Source organism: Somniosus microcephalus, chromosome 4 (assembly GCF_052327205.1).
Source record: "Somniosus microcephalus isolate GS21.2 chromosome 4, FLI_Smic_1.0, whole genome shotgun sequence".
Taxonomy (NCBI): domain Eukaryota; kingdom Metazoa; phylum Chordata; class Chondrichthyes; order Squaliformes; family Somniosidae; genus Somniosus; species Somniosus microcephalus.
Window position 1 is genome coordinate 338,330,252 of NC_140990.1, and position 12,762 is coordinate 338,343,013.

The 12,762-nt window shown below is 51.3% G+C and overlaps 1 protein-coding gene across 2 annotated transcripts in view; it reads left to right on the plus strand.

Annotated features, from left to right (window-relative positions):
• The window catches only part of LOC147120710 (protein lifeguard 3-like), a 134,791-nt gene that overhangs the window by 69,462 nt on the left and 52,567 nt on the right, over positions 1 to 12,762 (plus strand). For both annotated transcript variants that reach the window (XM_085986940.1, XM_085986941.1), the window contains exons 3-5: positions 2,180 to 2,280; positions 6,918 to 6,982; positions 8,388 to 8,441. In XM_085986940.1, coding sequence (XP_085843066.1) covers positions 2,180 to 2,280; positions 6,918 to 6,982; positions 8,388 to 8,441 — 220 coding nt within the window. The remainder of the gene's footprint in view (positions 1 to 2,179; positions 2,281 to 6,917; positions 6,983 to 8,387; positions 8,442 to 12,762) is intronic.

Sequence of the window (12,762 nt, forward strand, 5' to 3'; positions counted from 1 at the left end):
ATTGGATCCAAAATTGGCTTAGTGGCAGGAGGCAGAGGGTGATGGCTGAAGGTTGAAGGTTGTTTTTGTGACTGGAAGCCTGTGTCCAGTGGTGTACCGCAGGGATTGGTGCTGGGTCCCTTGCTGTTTGTAGTGTACATTAATGATCAGTAAGTTCGCAGATGACACGAAAATTGATTGGGCAGATGGGCAGAACAGTGGCAAATGGAATTTAACCCTGAAAAGTGTGAGGTGATGCATTTTGGGAGGACTAACGAGGCAAGGGAATACACAATGAATGGTAGGACCCTAGGAAGGACAGAGGATCAGAGGGACCTTGGTGTGCATGTACATAGATCCCTGAAGGCAGCAGGACAGGTAGATAAGGTGGTTAAGAAGGCATATGGGATACTTGCCTTCATTAGCCAAGGCATAGAATATAAGAGCAGGGAGGTTATGATGGAGCTGTACAAAACGCTGGTTAGGCCACAGCTGGAATACTGTGTGCAGTTCTGGTCGCCACACTATAGGAAGGATGTGATTGCATTGGAGAGGGTGCAGAGGAGATTCACCAGGATGTTTCCTGGGCTGGAGCGCTTCAGCTATGAAGAGAGACTGGACAGGCTGTGGTTGTTCTACTTTAGAGCAGAGAAGGCTGAGGGGGGACCTGATTGAGGTGTACAAAATCTCTCACCCCCCCTCCCCCTCTCTCACCCCTCTTCCCCCTCTCTCACCCCTCCCCAGTCTCCCTCTCTCTCACCCCCTTCCCCGCAGTCTCCCTTTCCCACCCCCTCCCCGCAGTCTCCCTCTCACCCCCCTCCCCGCAGTCTCCCTCTCCCACCCCCCTCCCCGCAGTCTCCCTCTCTCTCACCCCCCTCCCCGCTGTCTCCCTCTCCCACCACCCTCCCCGCAGTCTCCCTCTCTCTCACCCCCCCTCCCCGCAGTCTCCCTCTCCCACCCCCCTCCCCACAGTCTCCCTCTCTCTCACCCCCCTCCCCGCAGTCTCCCTCTCCCACCACCCTCCCCACAGTCTCCCTCTCTCTCACCCCCCTCCCCGCAGTCTCCCTCTCTCCCACCCCCCTCCCCGCAGTCTCCCTCTCTCCCACCCCCCAGTCTCCCTCTCTCTCCCCCGCCCCCCCACCCCCACAAGCCCCGGTCTCCCTCTCACCCTTTGACCCTGGTCTAGTTCCAGCCTTGATGCGGGAGACTCCTTAGCCTGGGGCAAGGTTTATGATGTGGGGAGAATCTTGGAATAGGGATGAGTAAAGGTTAATGAATGCAGAGGGTGGAATCTAACAATGGGGCCAGTTGCCAGTGCTGACGAATGCAGCAACCGAGCCGGTTGAGCAGGATTTCCCCACAGGCCGAGACGCCAGTTTATTATAAAGAGGATCCTGAGCCAGTCTGAGAAACCCATTGAACACTCGGCTTGACTCAGCGCCCGGCCAACTCCGCAACTCTGCAACACCGCTAGTTAAAGATATTCTTTGGGTTTTAGTTGTGCATTAAGTGATGATTCTTACAATATATGCACCCCCCCCGCCCCCCACCCATGGCCACAAAAGAGGGAAATGTTACTTTGATGGTGATGTCACCGGCTCCCGGGCCACACGGGGGCGCATGCGCAGTTCCGCACACCCGCCACAGGGAGCCCGGGATTGGTGACAATGGCAACTGGGCACCAGGTGGGGGCAGAGGGCCCCCTGGGGGGCTCAGTGACACTGTGGGGGGGGGGGGGTTGGGGTTCACCCTGTGTGTGTGGGGGGTTGGGTTCACCCTGTGTGTGTGTGGGGGGTCGAGGTTCACCCTGTGTGTGTGTGGGGGGGTCGGGGTTCACCCTGTGTGTGTGTGGGGGGTCGGGGTTCACCCTGTGTGGGGGGGGGGAGGGTCGGGGTTCACTCTGTGTGTGTGTGTGTGTGTGTGTGGGGGGGTCAGGGTTCACCCTGTGTGTGTGGGGGGTCGGGGTTCACCCAGTGAGTGTGGGGGTAGGGGTTCGCCCTGTGTGTGTGGTGGGGTCGGGGTTCACCCAGTGAGGGAGGGGGTCGGGGTTCACCCTGTGTGTGTGGGGGTCGGGGTTCGCCCTGTGTGTGTGGGGGGTCGGGGTTCACCCTATGTGGGGGGGGAGGTCGGGGTTCACCCTGTGTGTGTGGTGGGGGGATGTGGTCTGAGGTTGAGCACTAACTCTCTCTCCCTTGTCCAGGGCCCTACGGCAGCGCGATGTCGAATCCGGAGGGTGGTACGGAGGGATTTACCACCAGTTCCTGGGATGACAGAAAAGTTCGTCACGCGTTCATCCGAAAGGTAGGAGCCTGTGTGACATCATTTACTTACGCAGAAGGAAGGAGAACAGGAACCGAGTTGTGGAATTGTTTACTAGCGAAGGAGATTGCAGTAAAATGGAGTCAAGAGTCAATTTGATAGAGAGAGGGAGATGGTGAGAAGGTGGGATTGAGGGATATTTTTTTATTCATGGGATGTGGGCATCGCTGGCAAGGCCAGCATTTATTGCCCATCCCTAGTTACATAAGAACATAAGAAGTAGGAGCAGGAGTAGGCCATACGGCCCCTCGGGCCTGCTCCGCCATTCAATAGGATCATGGCTGATCCGAATCTAGACTCACGTCCACTTCCCTGCCCTCTCCCCGTAACCCCTAATTCCCTTATCTGCTAGGAAACTGTCTATCTCCGTTTTAAATTTATTTAATGTTGCAGCTTCCACAGCTCTCTGGGGTAGCAAATTCCATAGATTTACTACCCTCTGAGTGAAGAAGTTTCTCCTCATAGTTTTGAAAGGGTAGCCCCTTATTCTAAGATTATGCCCCCTAGTTCTAGTCTCACCCATCAGTGGAAACATCCTCACCAAATCCACCCGATCAAGCCCCCTCACAATCTTATATGTTTCGATAAGATCGCCTCTCATTCTTCTGAACTCCAATGAGTAGAGGCCCAACCTACTCAACCTTTCCTCATACGTCAACACCCTCAACTCCGGAATCAACCAAGTGAACCTTCTCTGAACTGCCTTGAGAGCAAGTATACCTTTTCTTAAATATGGAAACCAAAACTGCACGCAGTATTCCAGATGTGGCCTCACCAATACCCTGTATAACTGCAGCAAGACTTCCCTGTTTTTATACTCCATCCCCCTTGCAATAAAAGCCAAGATTCCATTGGCCTTCCTGATCACCTGCTGCACCTGCATACTAACTTTTTGTGTTTCATGTACCAGGACCCCCAGATCCTTTTGTACTGTAGCACTTTGTAGTTTCTCTCCATTTAGATAATAACTTGCTCTTTGATTTTTTCTGCCAAAGTGCATAACCTCACACTTTCCAGTATTATATTTCATCTGCCAAGTCTCTGCCCACTCACTTAGCCTGTCTCTGTCCTTTTGCAGGTTTTTTATGTCCTCACTCACTGCTTTCCCTCCCATCTTTGTATCGTCGGCAAACTTGGATTACTGATTGCCAGCCCGAGAACGAACCATTTATCCCAACTCTTTGTTTTCTGTTAGATAGCCAATCTTCCACCCATGCCAGTATATTACCCCCAATCCCATGATTTTTTATCTTGATCAGTAATCTTTTGTGTGGCACCTTGTCAAATGCCTTTTGGAAGTCCAAATACACTACATCCACTGGTTCCCCCTTATCCACCCTGTATGTTACGTCCTCAAAAAATTCGAGCAAATTTGTCAAACATGACTTCCCCTTCACAAAACCATGCTGACTCTGTCCTATTAAGTTATGTTTATCCAAATGCCCTGTTACTGTTTCCTTAATAATGGACTCCAACATTTTGCCAACCACAGATGTTAGGCTAACTGGTCTATAGTTTCCAGCCTTTTGTCTACTTCCCTTCTTAAATAAGGGCGTTACATTAGCAGTTTTCCAATCTGCCGGGACCTTTCCTGAGTCCAGGGAGTTTTGGAAAATAATCACCAATGCATCCACAATCCCTACCGCTACTTCTCTCAAGACCCTAGGATGTAAGCCATCAGGTCTGGGGGATTTATCCGCCTTAAGTCCCATTATTTTACCGAGTACCACCTCCTTAGTGATTTTAATCGTGTTTAGCTCCTCCCCCCCATAGCCCCCTGTTTGTCCAGTGTTGGGATATTTTTAGTGTCCTCTACTGTAAAGACTGATACAAAATATTGGTTCAGCGTTTTTGCCATCTCCATGTTGCCCACCACTAATTTCCCGGTCTCATCCTCTAAGGGACCAACGTTCACTTTAGCCACCCTTTTTCTTTTTATATAACTGTAGAAACTTTTGCTATCCGTTTTTATATTTTTTGCTAGTTTACTTTCATAATCTATCTTCCCTTTCTTAATTAATCTTTTAGTTATTCTTTGCTGGCTTTTAAATGCTTCCCAATCTTCTATCCTCCCACTAGATTTGGCTACTTTATATGCCCTTGTTTTCAGTTGGATACTATCCTTTATTACTTTACTAAGCCACGGATGGCTATCTTTTCTTTTACTCCCCTTTTTCCTCAGTGGAATATATTTTTCTTGAAAGTTGTGAAATATCTCCTTGAATGTACACGTCCTACACTTTAATCTATTTTCCCAGTCCACTTTAGTCAATTCTACTCTCATACCTTCATAGTCTCCTTTATTTAAGCTCAGTACGCTGGTTTGAGATCCAACTCTCTCACCCTCCAACTGAATTTGGAATTCAACCATGTTATAGTCACTCATTCCAAGGGGATCCTTTACTAGGACATTTTTTATTAACCCTTGTGTGGTGGTGAGCCACATTTTTGAACCACTGCAGTCCGTGTGGTGAAGGTACTCCCACAGTGCTGTTAGGGAGGGAGTTCCAGGATTTTGACCCAGCGACGATGAAGGATCGGCGATATACTTCCAAGTCAGGATGGTGTGTGACTTGGAGGGGAACTTGGAGGTGGTGGTGTTCCCATGCGCCTGCTGCCCTTGTCCTTCTAGGTGGAAGAAGTCGCGGATTTGGGAGGTGCTGTCGAAGAAGCCTTGACGAGTTGTTGCAGTGCATCTTGTAGATGGTACACACTGCAGCCACGGTACGCCGGTGGTGGAGGGAGTGAATGTTTAAGGTGCTGGATGGGGTGCCGATCAGGCGGGCTGCTTTGTCCTGGATGGTGTCGAGCTTCTTGAGTGTTGTTGGAGCTGCACTCATCCAGGCAAGTGGAGTGTAGTCCATCACACTCCTGACTTGTGCCTTGTAGATGGTGGAAAGGCTTTGGGGAGTCAGGAGATGAGACACTCGCTGCAGAATACCCAGCCTCTGACCTGCTCTTGTAGCCACAGTATTTATGTGGCTGGTCCAGTTAAGTTTCTTATTAATGGTGACCCTCCAGGATGTTGATGGTGAGGGATTCGACTCTGATAATTCTGTTGAATGTCAAGGGGAGGTGGTTAGACTCTTTCTTATTGGAGATGGTCATTGCCTGGCACTTGTGATATGGGGAGAAGGTGGGTAGGTGGGGTTGAGGGATATGGGGAAAAGGTGGGTAGGTGGGGTTGAGGGATATGGGGAGAAGGTGGGTCGGTGGGGTTGGGGGATACGGGGAGAAGGTGGGTAGGTGGGGTTGGGGCTATGGGGAGAAGGTGGGTGGGGTTGGGGATATGGGGAGAAGGTGGGTAGGTGGGGTTGGGGATATGGGGAGAAGGTGGGTCGGTGGGGTTGGGGATATGGGGAGAAGGTGGGTAGGTGGGGTTGGGGGATACGGGGAGAAGGTGGGTAGGTGGGGTTGGGGCTATGGGGAGAAGGTGGGTAGGTGGGGTTGGGGATATGGGGAGAAGGTGGGTTGGTGATATGGGGAGTGGGTGGGTGGGGCTGGGGATATGGGGAGAAGGTGGGTGGGTGGGGCTGGGGATATGGGGAGAAGGTGGGTAGGTGGGGCTGGGGATATGGGGAGAAGGTGGGTGGGTGGGGCTGGGGATATGGGGAGAAGGTGGGTAGGTGGGGCTGGGGGTATGGGGAGAAGGTGGGTAGGTGGGGCTGGGGGTATGGGGAGAAGGTGGGTAGGTGGGGTTGGGGATATGGGGAGAAGGTGGGTTGGTGATATGGGGAGAAGGTGGGTGGGTGGGGCTGGGGATATGGGAAGAAGGTGGGTAGGTGGGGCTGGGGGTATGGGGAGAAGGTGGGTGGGTGGGGTTGGGGATTTGGGGAGAAGGTGGGTGGGTGGGGTTGGGGATTTGGGGAGAAGGTGGGTAGGTGGGGGTATGGGGAGAAGGTGGGTGGGTGGGGCTGGGGGTATGGGGAGAAGGTGGGTAGGTGGGGCTGGGGGTATGGGGAGAAGGTGGGTGGGTGGGGCTGGGGGTATGGGGAGAAGGTGGGTAGGTGGGGCTGGGGGTATGGGGAGAAGGTGGGTGGGTGGGGCTGGGGGTATGGGGAGAAGGTGGGTAGGTGGGGCTGGGGATATGGGGAGAAGGTGGGTGGGTGGGGGTATGGGGAGAAGGTGGGTAGGTGGGGCTGGGGGTATGGGGAGAAGGTGGGTGGGTGGGGCTGGGGGTATGGGGAGAAGGTGGGTCGGTGGGGCTGGGGATATGGGGAGAAGGTGGGTGGGTGGGGTTGGGGATTTGGGGAGAAGGTGGGTGGGGCTGGGGGTATGGGGAGAAGGTGGGTAGGTGGGGCTGGGGATATGGGGAGAAGGTGGGTGGGTGGGGTTGGGGATTTGGGGAGAAGGTGGGTGGGGTTGATGTAACCAGGGCTTGTTGGGCCTAACCCGCCCGCTTACCTCCGCGGCATCACGGGCCGTAAGTCTGGTCCAAGACTGTCCGCTGGACCGTAGTTGCGCTCCGCTGGCCTGTGTATGGGACGGTGACGGTGCTGCACATCTCCACTGCCTCCGAGTCAATCAGCAGCGTGAATTGCGGCCGGCTCGCGCATAATGTCTGGTGTGCGTCCGTTAACGTGAGCTCTCTCTCTCTCTCTCACGCTTTCTCTCCGCAGGTGTACATGATCCTTACGGTGCAGCTGACTGTGACGTTCGGTATTGTTGCCATCTTCACTTTCTGGTAAGCTGAAGCGGGTCGGGTGCGATCCCTGGAGTTTTTAGTCTGTTGCCTTTCGCTCTCCTGCAGTCTCCTCACCCTTTCGTCATGACTGAGGGTGTTGGCATCACAACCGAACCCCCTCCAGCCCTCGCTGCCATTTCCCCCGTGCACTTTGTAGACATGTTTGAAGTTCCACTAATCTTTATCCAGAGAACAAATCTTCTCTCGCGCCTCTGAGTCAGGAGGTTGTGGGTTCAAGACCCACTCCAGAGACTAGAGTACAAAATCTGGGCCCACACTCCCAGTGCGGTGCTGAGGGAGCGCTGCAGTGTCTGAGGTGCTGTCTTTCCGAAGAGATGTTAAACCGAGGCCCCGTCTGCTCTCTCGGGTGGAGGTAAAAGATCCCACGGCCACTATTTCGAAGAAGAGCAAAGGGAATTATCCCCGGTGTCCTGGGCCAATGTTTATCCATCAGCCAGCATCATTAAACAGATTATCTGGTCATCATCACATTGCTGTTTGTGGGATCTTGCTGTGCACACGTGTTTCCTACGTTACAACATGCTATTTCCAGCAGAGGTGACTGATCTGGAGAATAAACCCAGGCTGATTTTTTGATTACATTTCCGGCTCCCTAACCAAAGGGTAACTGTAGTGCTCCCCCTGTGGCCCTTACTGCAGAGCGGGGCTGGAACCTGAGGATCTTCTGTCTCTGTCCCACTCAGCTTCGCACAGGGGCTATGGACTTATCAAATGAACCATTGAGGGAATGTGTTATCTCTATTTCTCGCTCTGTCTATTTCTCTCTGTCTCCCCTTCCCCCGTCTCTCTCTTTCCCCCCCGTCTCTCTCTTTCCCCCCGTCTCTCTCTTTCCCCCCGTCTCTCTCTTTCCCCCCGTCTCTCTCTTTCCCCCCGTCTCTCTCTTTCCCCCCCCGTCTCTCTCTTTCCCCCCCGTCTCTCTCTCTCTCTCCCTCGTCCCCCCCACCACCCACCCCCCCCCCCTGTCTATATGTATATATCTCTCTCTCATTCTATCCTATTGGTCTCCGCTATAACTGGCCTCAGTTCTCTGGGTTACAGTGTGGGGAGGATGCAGCCTGTTGCTGCTTGTGATCCAGTGACGCATGGTGAATGTGCTGCCCTGCTGTGTCGAATTGCCTGCCAGCGCTTATCGTCCTCGCTCACACATGAAGAAAGGACACTTGGGCAAGATACCAGAGAGCAGTTGGTGCCCGTTAAACCTGGTCGTCTGGCGCGAGTCAGCGCCGGCGCGAGTCAGCGCCTCCACAAGGTGGGGGGGGGGGCGGGGGTGGAGAAATGTTTTTTTTATATATAATTTTAAGTTTCCTTTTCAGTGATTTTTAAAAAAAATATTGTGCTGGACCGTACATTCTCTGAAAGGTGATGACTGTTTGTTCTCTCACAGCGCTCCAGTCCAGCAGTTCGTACGAGCAAACTCCGCAGTGTACTGGGCAGCATAGTAAGTACAAAACCCACCTCAAATCTACTAGCTCGTAGAGAGTCATCGAAATTACAGCACAGAAACAGGCCATTCGGCCCAACTGGTCCGTGCTGAGCCTCCTCCCACCCCTCTCCATCTCACCCTGTCAACATATCCTTCTATTCCTTTCTACCTCATGTGTTTATTGAGCTTCCCCTTAAATGTATCTCTGCTATTCACCTCAACCACTCCCTGTGGGAGCGAGTTCCCCATTCTCACCGCTCTCCGGGTAAAGAATTTCTCCTCAATTTCCTATTGGATTTATTAGTGACCATTGTGGCGGTACCACTGGTTGTCCCTTACATTGAGATACATAATTCCCTTTAACTTAACTTACTTATGTATGTATAACTTACCTGTTGGGGCTGTTGACCCTTTAACTTACCTGTTGGGCCGTTGCCCCTTTAAGAGGCGACCTAACGCGCTGACGTCACGCATCACGTGACGCATGCGCGCCGGCCGCCGGCCCGACTCGGTCTTCCAAGACGGCCGCCGGCACAGCCCGGCCTACCGCGACTTCGGCCGCATCGGCCAGCCGACGGGAGCGACGCGATCTCCCGCTCCCGCGGCAAGCACCGGCACAGCCTGGCCTCGCGACCTCAGCCTCAACGGCCAGCCTCCGTACCGGGGAGATGCACCGATGCAACGGCGCAGGTCACGTGACCGCCTAAGCGCACGCGAACATGCTGACGTCACGACGCGGTCACGTGACGCCCAAAGCGCGGGAACACACAGCAGAGCGTGATGACGTCATCACGCTCCCCACAGGACTGCGAACTCAGTCCTCGTGGAGTCCCCGCTGGGTGAGGGAAGGCATAAAAAGGGAAATTAGAGAAGCGTGCGATAAGAGCACAGCTGTCATCATGGGTGACTTTAATTTACATATTGATTGGACTACCCAAATTAGTAAAAATTCTGAGGAGGAGGAATTCCTGGAATGTTTTCGGGACGGTTATCTGGACCAATATGTCGAGGAGCCGACTCGAGATCAGGCCATTTTAGACTGGGTATTGTGCAATGAGAAGGGACTTATCAGCAATCTTCTTGTACGAGGCCCCTTGGGTCAGAGCGATCATAATATGATCGAGCTCTCAGTCGAGATGGAGAGTGAGGAAATTGAATCAGAGACTAAGGTCCAGAACTTAAAGGGAATTACGAGGGTATGAGACGGGAATTGGGTAAGATTGATTGGGTGGTGTTTCTGGGGGGATTGACAGTGGAGAGACAATGGCAAGCATTCAAAGATAGAATGGAAGAATTCCAGAACATGTTTATACCGGTTTGGCATAAAAATAAACCTAAAAAGGTGACTCAACCGTGGATAACGAGGGAAATTAGGGACAGCATAAAATAAAAAAAAAGGGCATATCAACTGGCAAAAAAAAGCACCAGACCGGAAGATTGGGGGCAGTACAGGATACAGCAAAAGAGGACAAAGGGATTAATCAGGAAGGGGAAAATAGAATACGAAAGTAAACTTGCAGCAAACATAAAGACAGACTGCAAAAGCTTTTATCGGTATATCAGGAGGAAAAGACTGGTAAAATCCCAAGTCGGTCCCTTGCAGTCCGATTCGGGAGAATATATAATGGAGAATAAGGAAATGGCAGACCAATTAAACTCATACTTTGGTTCTGTATTCACAAAGGAGGACACAAATAACCTCCCAGGAATATCGGCAAACATAGGGACTAATGAGAGGGAGGAGCTGACAGAAATTAGTATCTCTAGGGATATGGTGTTGGGTAAGTTGAGGGGACTGAAGGCCGACAAATCCCCGGGGCCTGATAAACTACATCCTAGGGTACTTAAGGAGGTGGCCCTGGAGATAGCAGATGCTCTAAGGATCATCTTCCGGAACTCCATTGACTCGGGAACAGTACCCGTGGATTGGAGGGTAGCTAATGTTACCCCAATATTTAAAAAGGGGGGTAGAGAGAAAGCAGGGAATTATAGACCAGTAAGCCTTACATCGGTTGTGGGCAAAATGCTAGAGTCCATTATTAAGGATAAAATAGCGGAGCACTTGACAAATGGGGAAAGGATCGGACAGAGTCAACATGGATTTACAAAGGGTAAATCGTGTTTGACTAATCTGCTGGAATTTTTTGAGGAAGTAACTGGTAAAATAGATGGGGGAGAGCCAGTGGATGTGGTGTACCTTGACTTCCAGAAAGCCTTCGATAAGGTTCCACACAAAAGATTATCATGCAAAATTAAGGCTCATGGGATTGGGGGCAAAGTATTAACGTGGATAGAGAACTGGCTGGCGGATAGAAAACAGAGAGTTGGAATAAACGGCTCGTTTTCGGAGTGGCAGGCAGTGACCAGCGGGGTGCCGCAAGGATCTGTCCTGGGACCCCAGCTGTTCACAATATATATAAATGATCTGGATCAGGGAATTGGATGCAATATTTCCAAATTCGCTGACGACACTAAACTAGGAGGAGGGGTGGGCTCTGATGAGGATGTCAGGAGGCTACAGTGCGATTTGGACAGGTTGGGGGAATGGGCGGATACGTGGCAGATGCACTATAATGTGGATAAATGCGAGGTTATCCACTTTGGGGGTAAAAACAGGAGGGTAGATTATTATCTAAATGGCAATAGATTGGGAGATGGGGAAGTGCAGAGGGACCTGGGTGTTCTTGTGCACCAGTCACTGAAGGAGAGCATGCAGGTGCAACAGGCGATTAAGAAGGCAAATGGTATGTTGGCCTTCATATCAAGGGGGTTCGAGTATAGGAATAGGGATACCTTACTACAGCTGTACAAGGTGCTGGTGAGACCGCATCTGGAGTATTGTGTACAGTTTTGGTCGCCCCATCTGCGGAAGGATGTTCTTGCCATGGAAAGAGTGCAACGGCGATTCACCAGGCTGATACCTGGAATGGCGGGAATGACCTACGAAGAGAGATTAAATAGTTTGGGCTTGTACTCACTGGAGTTTAGAAGATTGAGAGGGGATCTCATCGAAACATATAAAATTATGGCAGGCCTGGACAGGCTGAATTCAGAGAGAATGTTTCCAATGGCCGGGGAGCACAGAACCAGGGGCCACAGTCTAAAAATAGCGGGCAAATCATTTAGAACAGAGATGAGGAAGAATTTCTTCACTCAAAGAGTGGTGAGCCTGTGGAATTCCCTGCCACAGAGGGCTGTGAAGGCTAATTCAATAAATATTTTCAAGAGAGAATTGGATATATTTCTGAAGGCTAAGGGGATTAAGGGTTACGGAGAAAAGGCGGGGACGGGGTACTGAACTGGTAAGATCAGCTATGATCTCAGACGAAGATCAGCCATGATCTCATTGAATGGCGGAGCAGGCTCGAAGGGCCGAATGGCCTACTCCTGTTCCTATCTCTATGTTTCTATGTTTACACCACGGTGCTCCTACAGTCTGCCATCTTACCTGATGTAATTAGTCTGTTCCTGTAAATAAACAACTTATTTATAGTTCGTCGAAGTCAAACTCTCTTATTTAGTGGCGATCTACACGAACCGTTACACCATCTTATATTTATGGTCCCCTAGTGGTTAGCACTGTTGCCTCACAGCGCCAGGGACCCGGGTTCAAATCCGGCCTCGGGTGACTGTCTGTGTGGAGTTTGCACACTCTCCCCGTGTTTGCGTGGGTTTCCTCCGGGTGCTCCGGTTTCCTCCCACAGTCCAAAGATGTGCGGGTTAGGTTGATTGGCCATGATAAAAATTGGCCCATAGTGTTAGGGGGGATTAAATATGTGGGGTTACGGGGTTATGGGGATAGGGCTTGGGTGGGATGGCTGTCGGTGTAGGGATCGGGTGCTAGGGTTTGGATGATCAGCCATGATCTCGTTGAATGGCGGAGCAGGCTCGAAGGGCCGAATGGCCTACTCCTGCTCCGAGTTTCTATGTTTCTATGTAAGTGGAAACATCCTATTGAACCCTTTCATAACATTGAAGACCTCGATCAGGTCACCCCTCAGCCCTCTCTTTTCTAGAGAATAGAGCCCCAGCCTGTTCAGTTTTTCCTGATAGTTAGAACCTTTCAGTTCTGATATCATCCGTGTAAATCTTCTCTGCACCCTCTCCAGTGCCTCTATCCTTTTTATAATATGGCGACCACAACTGTGCACAGTAACTCCCAGTGTGGTCTAACCAAGGTTCGATATAAGTTTAACATCACTTCCCTGCTTTTCAATTCAATCCCTGTAGATATAAACCTCAGTGCTTGGTTTGCTTTTTTATTGGCCTTATTAACCTGCATCACATTTCATCATTTGTGTCTCTGTGCCCCTATCCTGATTTTTCTTGTATTTGT